We start from the raw sequence: 18,599 nt of genomic DNA on the forward strand, positions 1-18,599 counted from the left end.
GTAGTTTGACAAACAATCCGAACTCTGGCTCTAACTTTGAGTCTTTTCTGGAGTGGTAATAGTGGTCGGACCATCACTAATAAACAGCTACCATTTCCAAGGTCTGAAGATAAACTTTCACACGTAATTAAGAGACAAAACAACAACACAATAAACCCCAGTCTCCAAAATGATTGCTATCCAAGTCCATTGACAGAACCAGCAGAGGGGGCCATCATCCCTACAGCTCACTAAGTCTTTTAAGATCATTCAGGTCGCTCACTTATTCAGAAGTATGGACAATGAACTTACAAGTTCATGACAATCAGCAAGTCCCTGCTTTACTTCATCATTCACATTCAACACAACATCACTACCCTGTGAGAGTCCAGCTGTATGGGATTCACTCAGCTTAGGTTTCCCCAGTACATCAAGGTGACATTGACCTACCAATCACCCAATAACAAATCTCTCACCCTTTACAAATATATTAAATCATTATTTCACAGTCAACTAACAAACTTATCTACAAAACTGTTCAGCCACAGCAGTAAATAATTTTAGACCATAACACAAAGTACAATACCAACCGCTAGACTCCTATGACGTCATATCATATCACTAGATAAAGTCCCTATGGTTCGTTATCAACAGATTATGGGAAGGCTCGGTTAGGTTATCAGCTAACGATATAAAACACTCAGTCGCTGTAGAAGATAATAACATAAAACAGACTGAGTTAGCTATAAGCTAATGATATAAATTAGACTCCACTGAATAAGCAAATGTTTGCGTTTAAGATTCAGTACGTTTAATGTCACTGCTCAGCTTCACATGTAGGTCTTCGCAGATCAAAAGCTGGCAACATGCAAGACACCATTTTGAGAAGTTTTCCAGCTCATTAGGTCTAAACAACTAAAAACAAATAAGGATTTTTTTCCCCCCCATTTCTTGTACATTTTAAAACTTAGAAAAATATGTATTTTTTTGTTTGACTGTCTCTCTTCTTAGTTTCAGTGAGGCCTCCAACACAAACATTTTTTTCCATTCTGGAGAAAAACCTCAATTACGTCACAAGTAAGCTCACCTGTGGAAAGGCCCACCCACTACACCCATTAGCCAATCAGCATCAAGGACAATGCCGCTCGTCATCGCAGTGCCAGACATGTTGCCTCTTCCCTCACCAGGTAAGTTCAGTAGGAACTAGCAGAACCTGTTGCTATGTTCATGGAGGAGTCTACCACATAGTCAGAGAAACATCCGCACGTTAGTTCTGTTTTATTGTGAGCATCTCCCGATGGCCAGGCGAACAGGGCGACAGAGGTCCCAGCTGCCTACCTGTTACTATGAGGGCTACCTGGAGAAGAGGTCGTTCAAAGACAAGGTAACTCATGAGCAGAGATTTGTTTTATTGACACAGATTCATTTAGGGTATTGCGTGCAACAAATGAAATGGCACAAATGGACTGCAAATATAGACACTCACTATTGGGAATTTAAAAAGAAAAACATTTTAGGAGAAATCCTGAATTCAATTATCAATTATCTGATTATTTTCTTTGTCCAATCTGTCAATAACTTTCTCGATGAATCGATTAATGAAGACCCCTGACGCGTGACGTGATGTCTTCAGATTGCCAACCAACACAAGAAAACCTAACGATGTTTAGTTTTCCTTCATATGAGACACTGAAAATCCGCTGGAACACGTTGATCTTTTTTTTTGCTTGAATGACAAAATAGTCACTGATTATATTAATTATTAATAGTTGTCGATTATTTCATCGACTAATTGATTAGTTCACAAATTGTTGCAGCAATGAATGACCAGTTATTGAAATAGGAAAACTGTTGTTATTGACAGTAGCTTCTCTCTCTCTTGGCATCTCAACAATGGGCAGAAGTTGGCAGTAATCTGTTTAATCCTCCCGTCAACTTTGATACGTTTCACACGTCAGAGCCCTTCAATACCTGTTTGAGACATAAGTTGATCTGTGCTGTTGTGAAGAAGAGGAGCAGTGCTGAAATAGACATCAATATTCTACATGGTTGACCCCTTTTTTAATAACTGTTTCACTCTTTCATTCACTGACCCACAACAAATTGTGCCTCATGTCACGTTACTGCAGTGTAATGGCACGCTTAATAGCTTTCTAAGAAACAGTGGTCTGCTTCTTGAACAGCCCCTGGTAAATATGAGGGGAGTGTTGTTTTCTGTGGGTGGAGCAGCCTATATTGTTTCTTGTAAGTTATGTGGACTTTGACTTCAGTTTTTCAGCGGATGGTGAGCAACATTTCCGTGTCTGCGACTGGTCTGACTGCTTTTCAGCACTTGGTGCCATAAAGATACGAGCAAGCCAGAAACAGAGAAAAGTAAAGAAACAACCTGGCAAGGCAGGCTTTGCAAATGTAGCAGTTTTGCGGTAGCAGATAACGGTGATTCTAAATTCTTCTTACACTCCTACACAAAAATTAATGTATCGACGCCGTTACAATCACCAGATTCCTCTCGGGGCCAACCTGTTCAGCACTATTTATAGCGCACATTCATTTCTAATGTGCTTGACTCATCAAGAATCTCAGCTGCACAGATTGTGTCCTACTCACCTACTCATTATCCTTAATTGTGACAAATATAAATTTGGACTCTTCTTTGATACTCGTCTTGTCGTGTTTGTATTTGTTTTGTCCTGTTTTTTAAGTTTGATGTCTTGTATTTTAGTATTTTAATTTGTTTCTATGTGCATTTGTGCAGACGTCCCGGAAACTGTGGACGTGTCTGTGTGGAAACATGCTCTTCTTCTTCAACGAGAAGAGAGACGCTGATGTAAGTTATTTGAGGCTAGTAAATGAAACGCACGATTGGGATTATTCCCCAAAACACTTTCTGACTATATGTTTGTAACATCAGTACATAGAGAAAGTGGATCTCAGGGGAATGATCTCGGTAACAGACGACAGCAGCCTGGATCGTAACTTGGATGCAGCCAGAATCATCCTCAAGATGCAAGATGGAAATATCAAATTCACCGTGAGACAACATAAAGAAAATATGCAAGTCATCCTCTTTTTTTCCCTAAAGATAATTCCTGTTTTTTCACAGTTTTTCTCTTCTCCACTGTCTCTACAGGCTCCTAATACAGAGGCCCGTGAGTTGTGGAAGGGCTACATCCTCTCTGTGTCTGAGGTCTGTGGGGCATAACATTAACCTCATTTTATAGAGAAAGACCAGTAAACGTTTAATTATCTTAAATGTTTGAATAGAGACAGATGCTTGGATGCATTGATATCAGGCCAAATATAGACAAGTACTATTTCCACTAATAAATGAGAAACTGTGTGTGTCCCTGCAGCTGTCAGTGCCCCCCTCCCTCAACCTGCTACCAGGTCAGTTCCACATGCTACAAGAGGCAGTAGACAAGGAGACGGAAAGATTAAAACACGTTGATCCACCTGAAGTCACCTCCAGCCCCTACATCAACCTCCAAGTAAACTTTCCACCGTGAGTACTGATCAGACCCGAATGACTTGACATGACAAAATGAATGTATGTAAAAAGCATTTTGAAATCCAATAGGTCTTCATTGGTCCGGTAGTATTTCATTAGGATTCTTTCCCACATGCCTTTTTGGTTTTCCAATTCTGAATTTTTATTCCTACAAAATAGGTAAAGAATAGGTATAAATAAGGGTATACCGGTTATATACAGGTTATATATAAAGGGTATATATAAGTGAAAGGTACAATATGACCAACATCCAGTACAGAAAAAGCTCAAACTCTTCGCGTTAGGTTTTAATACGCTCTTTCTTCTTCCGATACATACAAACTCCGATGAACCACTTTATAATGAGCTGCTGAGCTCAGTTTTTGACGAGTGATGTTTATTCTGCCTGTCTCCTCGCTCTGTCTTGTGGCTCACTGCAGCTGTTACCACAGTGTGTCGCGTCTGGAGGCTGAGCTGCTGCTCGAGAAGGAGTGCAAGAGAGGAAACATGCTCCTGAGGCCTGGAAGTAAGGGAACCTCCTTCTCTGTCACCACCAGACAGGACCATGATGGGTACACGCACGCACGCACGCATCATCGTGATCAGTATGGTGGCATTACATTTAGTTGGACATTCCATAAAGTGTTGAACTGTTCATTTGTGTCTTGTGTTTTTCCATCAGTGCTATATTCAGTCACTACCGTGTGACTGGAAAACAAGAAGGCGGATTTTCAATTGATGTGGACAATCCTGTAAGTGGCAAAAAATGTGCTACACACTGTACTTCTCCTGCTGCAGTGTCATTCTGTTAAAACTATCAGTGATATTGACCATTGTCCGTGGATTAAACGGACAATTTACAGGGGGGATACAAGGGCCATGTCCCACCTGCTTTTTTCAGAAGGCAGCTTTGGACTTTTTCATCTATTGTATGATTCAATATGTTGATCAATTTAACCACTTTTTGCTGTATTTATACTTTTGTTACAACCGACCACCCATTTCATGAAAATCTAAATTATCATTGCATTTTGAGCTACCTCTGGTAGGGGTATCTGAAAAACGAAAGCCCTTTTGAGGATTTAAAAAAAATCCCCTGGACGTTGCCATTTTATGACCTGATAAATCTGCCGTGATTAACTTTTGTAAATGAGATTCAACTTTCGACAGTGAAGACCAGGAAATAACAAACCAGTTGCACTTGATAGCTGGAGTGTTTTATTGGAGGTTGAGGTGAACCTCTGATTGAGTGCAGCATTAAAAATGATTGTCCTGACACAGTCACAGTGTTCTGTGGAAGTGGGGGATGGGGCTCAAATTTCGCTGCCATCGTCATGAGTTACTGCTGGCATAAAGTGTGTGTGTGTGTGTGTGTGTGTGTGTGTGTGTGTGTGTGTGTGTGTGTGTGTGTGTGTGTGTGTGTGTGTGTGTGTGTGTGTGTGTGTGTGTGTGTGTGTGTGTGTGTGTGTGTGTGTGTGTGTGTGTGTGTGTGTGTGTGTGTGTGTGTGTGTGTGTGTGTGTGAGTGATATCCTTCTTGGAAATAATTACACTTAAAGGGGCAGTAAACGATTTTGGAGAGAGCTTGTTAGTCTCTTTGCACTATGCAGTGTTGTGTGGTGCGACTCGAGCCATTTGGTGTTTGTTTTTTTTGATTTACAGAGCCAGGGCTGCACCGAAAAATACCCCGATTGTTTTTCGGCACACACACAGAACCGACAGCCATGTAACGCTTTAGAATCGCCTACTGCCCCTTTAAGTAAAGAACCCTACATTTCAAACAGTGCAAGAATTTGAACACACACGTTGTGGTTAATGAGTCAAGTTTCATGTGTGTCGTGCTTGTCAAGGTCAGAGACCAAACACGCTGTTTGAACGAGTTGCTGTATGAAGTGAATTATTCAAACGTGATTAATGACGAGCCGTTCTCTGTGCAGGTCCCCTGTGCCACACTGAGTGATGTCATCAACCATTTAGTAGAAAAGACTGACGGAGCTCTGGTTCCTCTCATCATTGAGGAAGAGTATGAGAAAAACATCTGTGCGTAGAAAGACTCATGTTCTCTGTCACTCCATTCATTCTTCTGTAATTATTACGCCACTCACCAAAGACTTATGTAAGTTGTCGCTCTTTTTTTCTTTTCCTTTATCTTTTTTTTTTCCTCACAGTTTTTATTCGGTCTGATAATGAAAATGGAGAAAAAAGTGTTGAGCAAGCTCTGTCAAATCCCCGGCGAAGTTTGCCTCCCAAACCAGGTACTTTGTCTATTAATACAAAAACATACAAACATGTTAACATTGTTTGTCCGACCTGTTTGCTCTGGCCCCTTGACATGTTCAGGTATTCAGGTGAGGAAACTCCTCCTCCATAGACGAGCTAATCTTGGGTCTTGTGTCACACTGACACGAAATACAACTTTTAGTTTATTCCTTGTGTCACAATATATAATCCTTTATTAATAGATGTTAAGACTCATAAGAACTCATAGCATTTGGCATAATCTTCTATTTTATATTCTAGAACCTACAACATGTACTTCAGGTACTGCATCTGTAGCAGTTTCTTAATTCAGAGGAATCGCATAGAGGTACACTTTCTTTGCTTGTCCACTCGCCCACACCCACGCAATCACTCATGGTTTGCTTGTTTATCGAGCAGGTACAAATTCCTCCACAGAGTTTTGTTCTGCTTAGGACTTGACTCAAGCAAACAAGATTAGGCGTCTGCAGGAGTGATTCCCAGTGTTTATGGCTCGGTGAGCCCTTAAAATGTTTGCACGAGACATTTGTGTTCTGGTTGTGGCCAGTTGAACGGATCAATCCCCACAGCGCAGGCCTAACTCAATATCTTCCTGTTAACTAGGCATACTGTTCTCTTCATGCTTGTTTTCAAAAACTACATTCAACCAGTTGGCTTCTGGTCAGCCCGCTGTAGTGCAGGGTTAGGGTGATATCACTGACAGCGGTTGTTGTTTACCTCGGCCATATACCTTAATATTAACCCTGTGATCATTAAGTCGTTAATTATATTTAAATGTTGTTGTTTTTTGCAGATACTTTAAAAATAAAGACTCCCGTACGAGCACCGACTCCCGTTGAGGGTGAGTTTAACGCTACCAGGCCATCAATCGCTCTCTTGATTTTCTGTCTTGCAAACAAAAAACTGGTATGACTCCATTTTTTCCATGGCTGTTGCCAACTCATGTCTCTGTTCAAACAGTGGAGGAGAAAGAGAGAGAGACGGAGGAGGACCCAGCTGCTGCATTGTCACGCAAGTGCCTTTATCTTATTATCCATCTCAGAACACCCCACTGACCTGCTGCGCTGCACTGCAATCGCTGCTTAATTTTGAATCAAGTTTTTTTTATTGTGTCATACAGAACAAAAGAAACCTCCAGTTCCTGCTCCTCGTAAATTTACCCTGAGTACATCGACCCACTCGGCCACCTCCTCCACGAACAGAGATCTGAGGTCGAGAAGCCACACAGACCCTCTAGGACAGAGTGAGTCCACGTGTAGACCTTTACCTTCTTTATGCAGTAATTTGTGCACATTTGACTTTGTTGTTCCAATATAAAAAGCTCATTGTCTATTATGCTCTTACTTTGTGTCGCAGCAATATCAGAGCTCAAACTCAAGTTTGGACAAAAGGCAAAATGTCCGGAGTGATCTTTTCAGCCGTCAACATCTGTGACCGTCTGCCTCACACCCCCCAGTACTTAGCCCCCTCCCAGTCTGTCCCTGCGAGGCCAACTCACACACTGGGACAGAGACGATCCGTTTCCACAAGGCCGGCCTGTCAGCAGTGAGGCCTCTGAAGATTAACACTTTATTGATTCCCCCTTCTCTGGCACTCATTAGCAAATGAATCGACTGTAAAGGGGGATGTACATGTCACATTATCTTCACCTTGATTCTCTTGTACATTTATAGTTGACGATGGCGTCTATTTTCCCAATCAGATTTTCCTCAGTGTTTTAATTTTGTAAGTATCAGCATAATTCTTTTTTTTATACATGTTGTGCCTCATAGGCATGTGATGTTTATATGTACATAAGTGCACACACAGTATATGGCACAAAATGAACTACTTCGAGCCGTGTCTGAGCACAGACAAATTCACAGAAATTACCTGCTGATTACAGTAAATCCTGTATTAGAATGACGTCGATCAGTGAAGTCGAACTCCTTCACTATCATTGATCACCTCAAATCAGACACATTGAACAAGTGACTTTGCGTACGAGCAATGCAGAAGTTAGATAGAAATAATCCGTCTACCCATGTTCTGTATCTGCTCTACCTTCTTTTTTTTGTCTTGTTGAAAATCTGTGAACAAAGTGCTCTCACTCCTTTATTACCTCAATGGCTGATACATTATAGTGGAAAAAAATTCAACTATTTACAATAAATTGGGACATTTTTGTCCGCACGTGAAACAAAAGGTAACAAATCTCAGCTGGACGCTTCTTTAAAGCATTGCAGGCTACAGTTATTCAGGAGAAGCATTCAGAGGGGGCAACATGGCAAAGCAAGACTACCATGGGTAACGTAAGACACGGACGCTGCTCAGAGGTCGCACAGGCCACAAATGAGGACTTCAAAAGACCAGTAAACAATTTCCACAGTTCACCGCTCTTCGTTTCTTGCCCAGGTGGATGCCAAACCTGATCAACTCTCACACCACAGTTAGTTAGCTGGAGCTACTGACTAGCTAGTTGTCACTCTTGGACTACAGTCAGCCCACTACTCATAACTGGATCTCTCTGCAGATAAAGTGGTGTTATTAGGTATAGACACATACATACTATACATACAAGCATTAGGGTGCAATGAGGTGAATATAATGTATACAGTACAGTCATTTCCAAAATCTTGAAGCCGTGTCTGAAGCACCTATGCCTCCACTACGAGACGTTGAATTGAGGAGAACTCCCTCTGAAAGTGTAGTGTGGCTGTCAGATGAAGGATCCAGTGTCTTACTTGCAGTGTGGGTCCTGACTACAAAGAGAAATGTAGTTAATACTGTGAAGTCTGCAACATCCATAATGAGTGTTCATTAAGGGTTGAATGAATCCTGATTCAGTGATGAACTCAATTCTACTGAGCAGCACAAAGCAGGTTGTTATGTTGTGTAAAGGCAGATTCAGTAGATGATTATTACCACTAAGCTACGATAGGTTATACTGACACTGACACCATACATTGTTTTAAATTGAACTAGGGAGGCTGCGTCTTGCTGTTAAATAGTTGCATGACGGTACGGATCCGATTGCTCTATTTGGCCAATCAGTTTGGAAATGAAATGGAAGGCACAGGGAGAGAGCAGACAGGACAGGGCTTTGACCCTGCGCCTGCAGCTGGCTGCATGACAGTACGACTGACAGTTTTGGTGATGGAGAAGAAAGGAAGGAAGGAAGGAAGGAAGGGCAGCGGCCAGCGCTAAATCTTTGCTCTAGCAGCAGCGGGACAGTGCTAAATGAATGTGTAGAGAGTGGCAAACTAGTACGACTACACCTAATGTGTCCCAAGCAATCAATAAGAACAGTGCCACTGAGGGCTCTGATGACCCACGTGTTCCCAAAACCATTTTTTTGTTGTCTTGTAACACAGACATGAGGAAACAGGCTAAACCATCAGACGCCAGTGACTAGTAACTCTTCCATGATATGGCTTTGACCGTAGTCACGGCAGAGGAGATGTTCTGCGACGCGTGACTGTGATCAGGCGGAGCTGGTGGAGGGATCTAGGTGAGGCTGGCATTAGAGCTGCTAGTGTTACTGTTCCTCCTCTGGCCGCTTTGCACAACGCTGGGAACCTGCAGGCCCGTCACCACCGAGAAACTGCCGTTCCACACCTGCAGGGGGCAGCACAGTGACAGCCAGTTATTCAAAAGAGAAAGGTCACAGGGTGTTCGTTGAGACAGCAGAGGCTTCTTAAGAACCATTCCTCACCATGAAAGCTGGTATGACTGGCTGCGGAAACTTGGTTTTGAAGGTGTGCATCAGCTGCTTAGTTTTGGCGTTGTAGAAAGACAGTACACCTGGAAAGAATGAAGAAGACAAATCAAACGCGTACTATATTAAAAAAGTTGGGCTGCAACTAACTTTTTCCTATTCATTAACCTGTCAATTGTTTCTTTAAATAATCAATTAACCGTTTAGTTTGGTTTATTTATATTCAAAAGTACTATTCCATACAGAGTCATGAAAAAATCAATCCTCATAATTGTTTAAATTGTAAAAAAAGAGTTTCTGATCAAGATTGTTGCAACCCTTCACAGGAGTGGGTTCAACAGACCGACAGTGACTCTGTCCGTGATGGAACACCGACCCTCTCTTACCTTCATCATAGTTGACGTAGACTCCTATACTGCTCGGGATGGGACAGTCCAGCGTCCGAGCCTTGTTGTTGTGCTTGGCCGTGAGGTTCTGCTGCAGCCAGTTGTTCAGATGGATGCACCAGGAGGCGCCGCTTTTCCCCAACTGGTCAAAGCGGCCCAGGCTGCGCAGGGCCACCCCGACGGCGAAGGCCTTGCTCTCCTTGTCAAACCGCACTTCCCAGTACTGCTGGCCGGCGTCGATCATGGTGTCGGCTGCAATGAGATAAAGGCCTGCTTATACCTTTCTGGCATTACAGTATCAATATTGAGTAGATTAAGTAGATTTGTTGTGCCTAGATAACAATAAAAAAAAATGTATCTCAGCTCTGCTAAAAGCTACAACTCTAGTCTGTTTTGTTTTACTCAGAGAGCAAATTCTTACCCAGCACTGTGTAGGACTCTGCTGTAAACCTGTCTCGGCCTGGACGGGCTGTCGGTGCCCTCTTAGGAGACATGAGCGCTGACCTGATTATAGACGAGACAAAAGGCAGAGACTCTCAAACTTTAACATATCTGAGATTTATTTTTGTGTCTTTTATACCAATGTCTTTAGTCAAACACCAGGTTGAAAGACAAACCTGGCTGGAGAGTGCATCGGAGAGTTGGTCCGGTTCTTCTCCTTGCGGATGTCCTGTATCTTTCCTCCACCGCTGTCCCACTCCACACTCAAGTCCTCCACCTTTAGGTTCTGGTGGGACGAACCAGAGTCCAGTTTGAAGGTGAAAGCTGGAAATGAAATGGGAGGCAGATATTTTTTTAGCTAACAGGATGTGAACATGGTACAATATATAAATAGCACGATTATTGACATTTCTATCACCAGAGACCCCTACAGCGGTTTCATACAATTTGTTACTCATCAGAATTATTTAAACATCCTATATAGTCATGTCCCTGCTGTATGTGCCCAGTGTTCTCACCATGGGTTTCTAGTGTAACTGGCTCAGAGAACTCTCCTGCCACAGCCTTGTTACACGCTCTCACTCTGAACGTCATGTAGCGGGTGTCAAAACGCAGACCTGAGAATAAAAAATAAATAAAAAAAAGAATTACTTTCATCATAGTTCAGACAACAAACGCCAAAAGTTTCCTCACAGTCCTTCTCCTACCCGTCAGTGTGTGCTCCATCACTCGGATCCCCTCCACCACCATCCAGGGGTAGTCCTCTCTGATGCGTGGCGGACCCTCGTGGTTTGTCCGTCGATGCTCCAGTATGTAGTGGTCTATCTTAGTGTCGGGCTCCGATAAGGTCCAGACTACAGACACCGTGTTGTCACACACCTGGCACTCTGAGACCTGGATCTCTGGAGTGGCGGGAACTGAATGTGCAAGAGAAGAAATGGCATTTCTGTTACGAGAGACATCCACAATCAAGCTTGTAGAGTAACAGTCAGTTTGAAATATTAATTCAAGGAAAGATTTAAATGTCCAATTCCAACTTTTATACAGTTTATTCTATAAGTTATTATTGTTGTCTAAAAAAACCAATAAATAAACTTCTACATGAACAATGTACCAATGTTTTGCCACCAATTTCAGAAACAACTTGGTAGGGACACAGTCTAGTATATTTTCCACTTGTAAGTTGCTTTGGCTACGATGTTCATGAACCTTTTTTCAATTCATACATTGCGCAGACACAACGCAACAATAGAGGAGTCGTTTTTCTGGCCAATGTTCAAATTTAGGTCCAATATTCTCTCTCTTTCCTTTGATATCTGACAGTTTCTGCCAGAAAATATCTGGCTCTTTAAGCCGCAACTTTCTTAGTCCGCTCGTCTGTCTGTGTCTCTGTCTGTGTGTCATCAGGTGCTGAAAGGCGGCGTGCCGCGGTTTTATCGGAGCTTTTCAGCAGAGGCCGACCCTTGCTCTGAAAACATGAGCTGTAAAACCACACCAGCTCTCTTAAGAGGTTAACAAGTCTCACACAACTGCAAAGATGGGAGGTAAATCTCTGTGGTTTCATCGCTGTGGGCGCACTCTTACACGATGCCTGTTGTTTGACTCTTTAAAACATGCAATACTGATAAGTGGAGCAGCTCAAAGCCAGTCTCTCAGGCTGCCTGTCTGACAGAGTGTGTAACACTGCAGTTAAACAAAGGCCCACACTCTGAATAACTAAGGTCTCATGGTTTTTGGTACAGACCAAAAGTTTGGACACACCTTCACACACACACACACACACACACATAGACAAAGATTGGTTTCAGATATCACAACATAGCCCAGTTACTTAAGTAAAAGTACAGTGTCAAAACTAAGTAAAAGTTCTGTAAAATGGTTAGTTTCATGGCGAAGATTATTTTATCTAATTTTATTTAAACATCAAAAATCCTCTTTATGTTGAATTGCAATTTAAGTTTAAGGTGCACTGCTGCAGTAGAATTAAAATGGCTTCAGAAAATTTATTTTTTCTTTTTGTGGGAGAAAAAATATAGCTGGTGAAATATCTAGCAAATGGAGCTGTTAAATAAATGTAGTGGGTCAGAAAATACCACATTTCTCTCTGAGGATAAGTATAAAGTGTCATGAGACGGAGATACTGGAGTAAAGAACAAGAACGGTGCTGGTGTAAACTCTCTCGCACAGTTTCTATCACTGTGTCTCTGTAGGGAAGGAGCAGACCTGGGAGAAACTTGAGGCCCTGCAACATCTCCCTCTCCTGGCTGAAATCCACCATCAGGTGACTCATGTTGTCACTGGCTTTAGCCTTGAGGGAGAGGCGAAAGGCTGGAGCCATTGTCACGCTGCAGACAAAGAGACGCACAGAGACACAGAGACACACGGGTGGAAACAACAAGCGTGGTGCATTATTCAACTGGAGCAGAGAGGGGGGAGGAAACAACAACAACAGGTGATACTAGTACTGCTCACTAAGAGAAGGCCACTAGCTAGACATCTGTTACTACTGAACTCATCACCCTGATCAACACTGAGGGAGCAGAGCTGGAGAGGGAGCTGCGTTTATCCAGGGAGGAGCCGACAGCGTATGGTACAGACTTTAAGAGACAGTGGGAAACGGAGACAAAAGGCTCTCGTGGAAAGTTTTCCATAGTGCTTGTTGTCAACAGAATGGGTGTGGTGGTGGCTACACGTTTGAATGCATGCAATTGCTATATGATGAGAGAGCTCATTGGTTACAGGAGGCTATGACAAAAGGGAAGCAATGGATGGCTGAGTACTATACCTATCCTTAATGTCTTTGGCCGCCTGGAGAGGAGAAGCAGAGAGGGAAAAGACAAGGAGAAAAGAGATACGGAGCGAAGAGAAAACTGAGTTGTAGCCCGTCACGATGTCATTTAACACACACACACACACACACACACACACACACACACACACACACACACACACACACACACACACACACACACACACACACACACACACACACACACACACACACACACACACACACACACACACACACACACACACACACACACACACACACACACACAAAGTTGCAGGTGACTTTTAAATCAACAGGTAGAATGACACCACAGATTAAATCATATATATGGTATATACTGTATATATATTGAGTTCATCCTCAATCATTAAAGGAGACATATTCTGGATTTTCAGTTGTTCCCTTTCCTCTAGTTATGTTTTAGAGGGTTTTTTCTGTATGCAAAAGCTATGTAAAGTTAAAAAGCCAAAAGACCGGAGTAAAGGGAGCTCCTCTCCCGGAACTGCGCTCCTGAAAAGGCTCGTCATTAGTCTGGCCGATACTTCGGTAATATGGTGACATCAGGGGGGACTTAAAGAGACAGGAGCTAAAACCAAGTGTTTGAGACAGAGGCTGACAAGTGGAGCTGCAGGAAACTGGTGTTTTACTGAGCATGTAAACCTTCTCAGGTAACAAGCCAAATTAACATTACGAAGCGGAATATGAGCATAATATGTCTCCTTTAAAAAAATTCTGTCTTAATCATCGAGCAGGGGAACAGTGCGGTAGCATCACAGCAGCAGAGGAGTCGCTCAAGTTACCTGAGTGAAGGTGTCCGTCTCGGAGGAGCAGAGCGTCTGGTTGGCCAGCTCCAGCAGCTCCTCTGAACTCTCCAGGGCTTTGGAGCAGGCGCTCAGCTGACTCTGGGCAAAATATCAAGTCACAGTCAAACATCTGCAAAGCTCCGGCCGTTCGTCCTCGGCATAATGGGACTATTATGTTCGCTGCACAGGCATCGTTTGAGAGTTGTGGTTTTGTCCTGCTACTGCAGGGTGTCGGGTGGTTGTACCAGAGATCAGGACAGAACTGTGGGAATATTTTGACCTGAGAGGGATTTTCAAAATGCTTATCTCATCGCGGCTGCGTTGAAATTATAACTCAAAGGGGTATTTATATAGGCATACAAAAAAATGAAGAGTACTGAAATCAACAAAGCCAGAGGTGAACGAATTACATTTTAATTTGGGCCAACACATCTTTTACATTAAGTTGATATTGAAGATGACCTTAACTGGTACATATATATTATCTTATCTTGAGAATTAACTTGCCCAGTACGTTTTAAATGTAGTACTTTACTTTTTTATATATATATTTTTTTAGATGCTCCTATAATACATTTTGTATTGACTTCTCTACTTGTCTTTTCAAAGACCAGACGTCTTTAACTTGTGTATTTGTGTAATGTAATTTTGTGTTTTGTTTGATTTTGCAGCAGACTTGGTGACATTTACAGTTTCCACAACTGAGCCTGATTTTCAGTCAGAGCTCCGACAACACATTTTTAGTCAGACACTAAAACACTCGATTCATTTGATGATCACGATATGACTGAATTTGTATGATACAGAAAAGAGAGAGAAGAAAATAAGAAAAATCCACCACGGTTTGAGTCGTTTTAAATTGAAAATGTTATTCGTTTTGTTCTAAAAAGAAAAAAAGCTTAAATAACTGCACCTTACAAACATACATACTAAAGTACATTTGTTGTAGTGAGCGCAGACATGGCAGCTGTTACCTGTAGCTCGTATGTGCGGCTGGCTCTCTCCTGCTTGATGCGCGTCACCATGGATTCCTTCATCTCGTCCAGAGCTGCGTGGAGGGAGGTGAACTCAGACTGCAGGTCCTCCTGCACTCGGCCGGAGTTTGCCTTGAGTCGTCACAATAGAAGATGAGTAAAAACAGGAAGTAGGCAAGAAGCCAGAATGAATGCATCAACGGAGACTAACTGCCAAAACTGTGCATCAAAACGAACAAGACTGGGGTGCAGCAGCACTGTGTGTGTTTGTACCTCCAGGTTGTCGAGGCTCTGTTTGAGGGTGCAGACGAAGTTGGAGATCTCGTCATTCTTCATGGCCAGCGTGTGGGTGATCTTACGCAGAGACTCCTGTGCAAAGGACAAAATATCCCTTAAATTCAATACTTTGCTTTGCCTGGAAATACAAAAAAACAAACATCTGAAGATTTCAATGAGTGCATGGTTGAATATTCTGCATCCGTGAGAGGCTGAATGGGGCTGCAGGTTTCTGGAGCAGATCAACTGAAGTGCAGCTGATCGGTGTGTGTGTGTGTGTGTGTGTGTGTGTGTGTGTGTGTGTGTGTGTGTGTGTGTGTGTGTGTGTGTGTGTGTGTGTGTGTGTGGTGTAGGCCACGAGCAGCTTTAGGCTGTGAGCTCCTTTTTACACATGATTGGATATGTGATCCAGATGGGACCAGAGAGGGCTAGCTCCTGAGCACAGGGAGGACACTTCACGGGCGGAAGGATGCGCATTCGTAATTGAATAATGCGGCTCCACATCCACCGAACAGCCGACTCGAAGAGGACCAATCGACCCACTGTGACCGGAGCCACAGTGGGTCGATTGTCAACCGAGTTCCACCTCTGAGATGTCGCCCCTCTCACGCGGCCCGTGTCCCTGGGAACGAGCCCGTCCGAACGGGAGACTGTGTGATGTTTATTGGTGCGAGAGGCTGCGCCGAGGCCCCCTGTCCGTCCCCGCTGCGCCGACACTCCGACAACAAAAGTCGTCGATGGCGCGAACGAGCAGACGCTCACCTGCAGCCGGACAAACCGTTAGAACAAACAGCGCCGCAGTGTAACACGAGCCCGAGCCGCATTCACACACTCCCCGGTTCCGCGGCGTCTCCCCCTCCGTCCTTTGTACACTACGCCCTGAAAGGCTCCCCCCATCAGAGACACCTGTTCCTCGGGCTCCGGCTCACCTTCTGGTCGCCCATCTCGCCGCTCACATGCACCGGCGCCGCTCGAGCCGCTAACACCGCCGGTGTGTCCTCCTCCGTCCCCCGCGTTTCTGGGTTTATTCGCACGGCGCAGCTGGTACTGATGCTGCCGGAGAGCAAAACGCATCTTCGGACGGACACCAACCACCAACGCCTTCGGGCCGTAGTGCGAAGAGCGCATGCGGCAGAGGAGGATTCTGGGTATTGGTGTTTCTCTCGCGTGTCCGACCGATGCTGCCTTCAGGGGATGTCGGAGAGATGAGCAGTAAGTAATATAACTATTTCAAAAGAACCTTTTCTTAGTTGAGTTTATTTTAGCTTTTCAAAAATTGTGTCAAAACAATCAAGAAAATAACGTCATAAAACTGACGTAATTTCTCACAAAAGAAGGTAAATACAACAAAGAGGGTTTTTATTGTGTGCTGGAATGTAGTTTATTTGCCTACACGAGACTATTTCGAACAAAAATAAATCAATAAAAGTGGATATGATAAGAATGGAAATAGTAACAAGATCTATATGTGTAAAATATTTACAAAACTCAAGCAGAAATATATTTTTGTTTGACAGAAGGGAGGAGAAGAGGGCGTTTCAAGTTTAATTCATAAACGGACACATTTCTGACCCTTTTTTACTACTTAATATATTTTATTTTACTTTTCAATTCTCAACATTTATCTAACAGATATATTCACTGGTTACTTTTAAGTTCATTTTATAGAAGAAAAATCAATAAGATAAAGTTATAAAATACAACACATTATCACAAATTAAATTGTTGGCTCACTGCCTCTCAGTATTGGGACCCCATACTAATATTCAGTGTCTTCTCCAGACACGCAGTCATGTCCTTTAGAAGTTGAGGATTTGTGTAGTAGAAATGCTAATTTTAATGTTTTATACTTCATTTAGTTTGTCTTTTTTATTACTTACTATCCATACATAAATTAACTTTTAAATGACACACTTTTAGTAAAGGTAACCAAGGAAATTTATAGTATGTTTCAGTTTCGTTAAAGATGTAGACAAGTTATGTTTCAGCGCCCACTCAAATCTTTGTAAACTATTGTCCTACAAAACAAATGATTTGAGATTATTTCCCTTCTACCACTTCCACTTTGAAGATCATGAGGTTGAAGTTTCTTAAGTTACACACCACCTGTAAACTTGATGTTTCATCTTGTTGACTTCATTACTTTTCACTGTCATAATCATACACAGTCACTTATTATCATGCTCCTTCAGTTGACTTAAAGTGGAGCAAAGACAGTTTTATGGCAGATAATCAGAGCAACATAGACCCCTCATTTATAATGTCTAACTATAAAATGTCAAACTCAGAGGTTATTGTGTTTTTACAGCTTCCCTGTAATCATCTCCTGTCTCCTGCATGGAACCACACTTTAAGGAATATAATTGTATTGTTTGTGTGATTTCTGTTGTCTCTCAGTCATTATGTATGTTGTGGTTGGAGATTTACCCATCATAGTTCTGTCTTCTCACAGGAAGCCAAGTGCTCCTTCAAGACACAGTGGGGAGACTGTGTGTAAAATGTGTGTTCGCACCCTTGCACCAAAACCCACAGGGGTTTCACGAACCCCTCATATCATCACTGTACATAGTACGACAAGTCTGCACATATGTCTGCAGAAGTGTGCAGGATGTACATTTTTAGCTTTGGCCTAGCAGTAGCGGGCCACTTTGATGTCTTTCAGTTAGGAGAATAACCAAAAGTGCTTTAGTGTTTGGTCCGGGTTCTCTTTTTGAAAGCCCATATGAGATTCCATCTTAAGTTTTTGTTCATATCCCCTCCACTACAGTCAGTTGTACAAGCAACTTTTGCTCATAGAAAAAAATAACCCCTCCTCCCACCCACACAGGTTTGCATCTAGTTCTGACAGATGTAAAGACGAGTAGGCAGCAGAGACAGGGTGAGTCTGAGAAGAAGAAGAACACATCTCACATGACAAGATGGAAATGTGGCTGAAACAGTCGACTCTGGTGCTGCTCACAGGTGAGACTGAATGAAAAGACTGAAATTTGTGTGTAGAGCTAATGACTCTAATTTCAAACTGAATAAGGATCAAATTATAATACTATTCTATCTATCTATCTATCTATCTATCTATCTATCTATCTATCTATCTATCTATCTATCTACAGTGGCAGTAGCAGTCATGGTGGTGACAGGCCATGAATATGTGATTCTGGATGAAATGCAGAGAAAAGTGGTGGTTGAATTTGGTTCCTCCATGACTTTGCGCTGTCGTCTGCGGACGGACAAGTACGAGAGATTTCGTGTGCGGTGGTATTTCAACCCCTCTGGATCTTCGCTCGATAAATCCACCAACATCTCTGAGAAGATCTCTTTCCACTCTGCAAACACCTCCACCGAGAAGACCGGGCAGGACTCGTGGAGAGGAGGGCGAGACAATGAAGAGACACACTGTTTACCTAATGTTTCACACGAGAACAGCGGATGGTACTTTTGCAAAGTCATAGAAGAGATTCCCTCTAATGAAAATATCAACAGCAATGCAACACAAGTAGTTATTAGTAAG

General features: G+C 42.7%; 2 protein-coding genes across 5 annotated transcripts; one reads left to right on the forward strand and one right to left on the reverse strand.

Annotated features, from left to right (window-relative positions):
- The first annotated feature begins 1,151 nt into the window (after positions 1-1,151).
- Positions 1,152-10,184, forward strand: LOC118317971 (signal-transducing adaptor protein 1). Of its 3 annotated transcripts, none has more exons than XM_035647184.2 (13): positions 1,152-1,363; positions 2,735-2,806; positions 2,891-3,010; positions 3,110-3,166; positions 3,333-3,481; positions 3,907-4,038; positions 4,149-4,218; positions 5,402-5,504; positions 5,633-5,719; positions 6,517-6,564; positions 6,684-6,734; positions 6,844-6,966; positions 7,080-10,184. In XM_035647184.2, exons 1-13 carry the CDS (start codon positions 1,277-1,279, stop codon positions 7,130-7,132), a joined length of 1,152 nt encoding a protein of 383 aa, XP_035503077.1. In that variant the 5' UTR covers positions 1,152-1,276; the 3' UTR covers positions 7,133-10,184. The 3 variants fall into 3 exon arrangements, with proteins under 3 accessions (XP_035503077.1, XP_035503078.1, XP_035503079.1); XM_035647185.2 differs by having other exon boundaries at positions 3,919-4,038; XM_035647186.2 differs by lacking the exon at positions 1,152-1,363 and adding an exon at positions 2,301-2,415.
- Positions 7,805-16,213, reverse strand: fsd1 (fibronectin type III and SPRY domain containing 1). 2 transcript variants are annotated; one of them, XM_035647182.2, is made up of 13 exons: positions 16,021-16,213; positions 15,089-15,184; positions 14,816-14,947; positions 13,839-13,940; positions 13,033-13,055; positions 12,471-12,592; positions 10,955-11,164; positions 10,766-10,864; positions 10,424-10,571; positions 10,228-10,310; positions 9,807-10,058; positions 9,418-9,506; positions 7,805-9,320 (listed from the first exon to the last, which is right to left on the reverse strand). In XM_035647182.2, the coding sequence occupies exons 1-13, from the start codon at positions 16,033-16,035 to the stop codon at positions 9,210-9,212; spliced, it is 1,482 nt and encodes a 493-aa protein (XP_035503075.1). In that variant the 5' UTR covers positions 16,036-16,213; the 3' UTR covers positions 7,805-9,209. The 2 variants fall into 2 exon arrangements, with proteins under 2 accessions (XP_035503075.1, XP_035503076.1); XM_035647183.2 differs by lacking the exons at positions 12,471-12,592; positions 13,033-13,055 and having other exon boundaries at positions 13,839-13,938.
- Between the last annotated feature and the right edge of the window lie 2,386 nt (positions 16,214-18,599).

The sequence above is a fragment of the Scophthalmus maximus genome, chromosome 13 (genome assembly GCF_022379125.1).
Source record: "Scophthalmus maximus strain ysfricsl-2021 chromosome 13, ASM2237912v1, whole genome shotgun sequence".
NCBI classification, from domain to species: Eukaryota; Metazoa; Chordata; class Actinopteri; order Pleuronectiformes; family Scophthalmidae; genus Scophthalmus; species Scophthalmus maximus.

Excerpts from the sequence above, each read along its gene's own strand:
- LOC118317971 (XM_035647184.2), top strand. The coding sequence starts at position 1,277 with ATGGCCAGGCGAACAGGGCGACAGAGGTCCCAGCTGCCTACCTGTTAC. Across the intron at positions 3,167-3,332 it reads ACATCCTCTCTGTGTCTGAG|CTGTCAGTGCCCCCCTCCCT; the intron begins GTCTGTGGGGCA and ends GTGTCCCTGCAG. Across the intron at positions 4,039-4,148 it reads ACCAGACAGGACCATGATGG|TGCTATATTCAGTCACTACC; the intron begins GTACACGCACGC and ends TTTTTCCATCAG.
- fsd1 (XM_035647182.2), bottom strand. Across the intron at positions 14,948-15,088 it reads AGAGCCTCGACAACCTGGAG|GCAAACTCCGGCCGAGTGCA; the intron begins GTACAAACACAC and ends TGACGACTCAAG. Across the intron at positions 12,593-13,032 it reads GCCAAAGACATTAAGGATAG|CGTGACAATGGCTCCAGCCT; the intron begins GTATAGTACTCA and ends CTTTGTCTGCAG.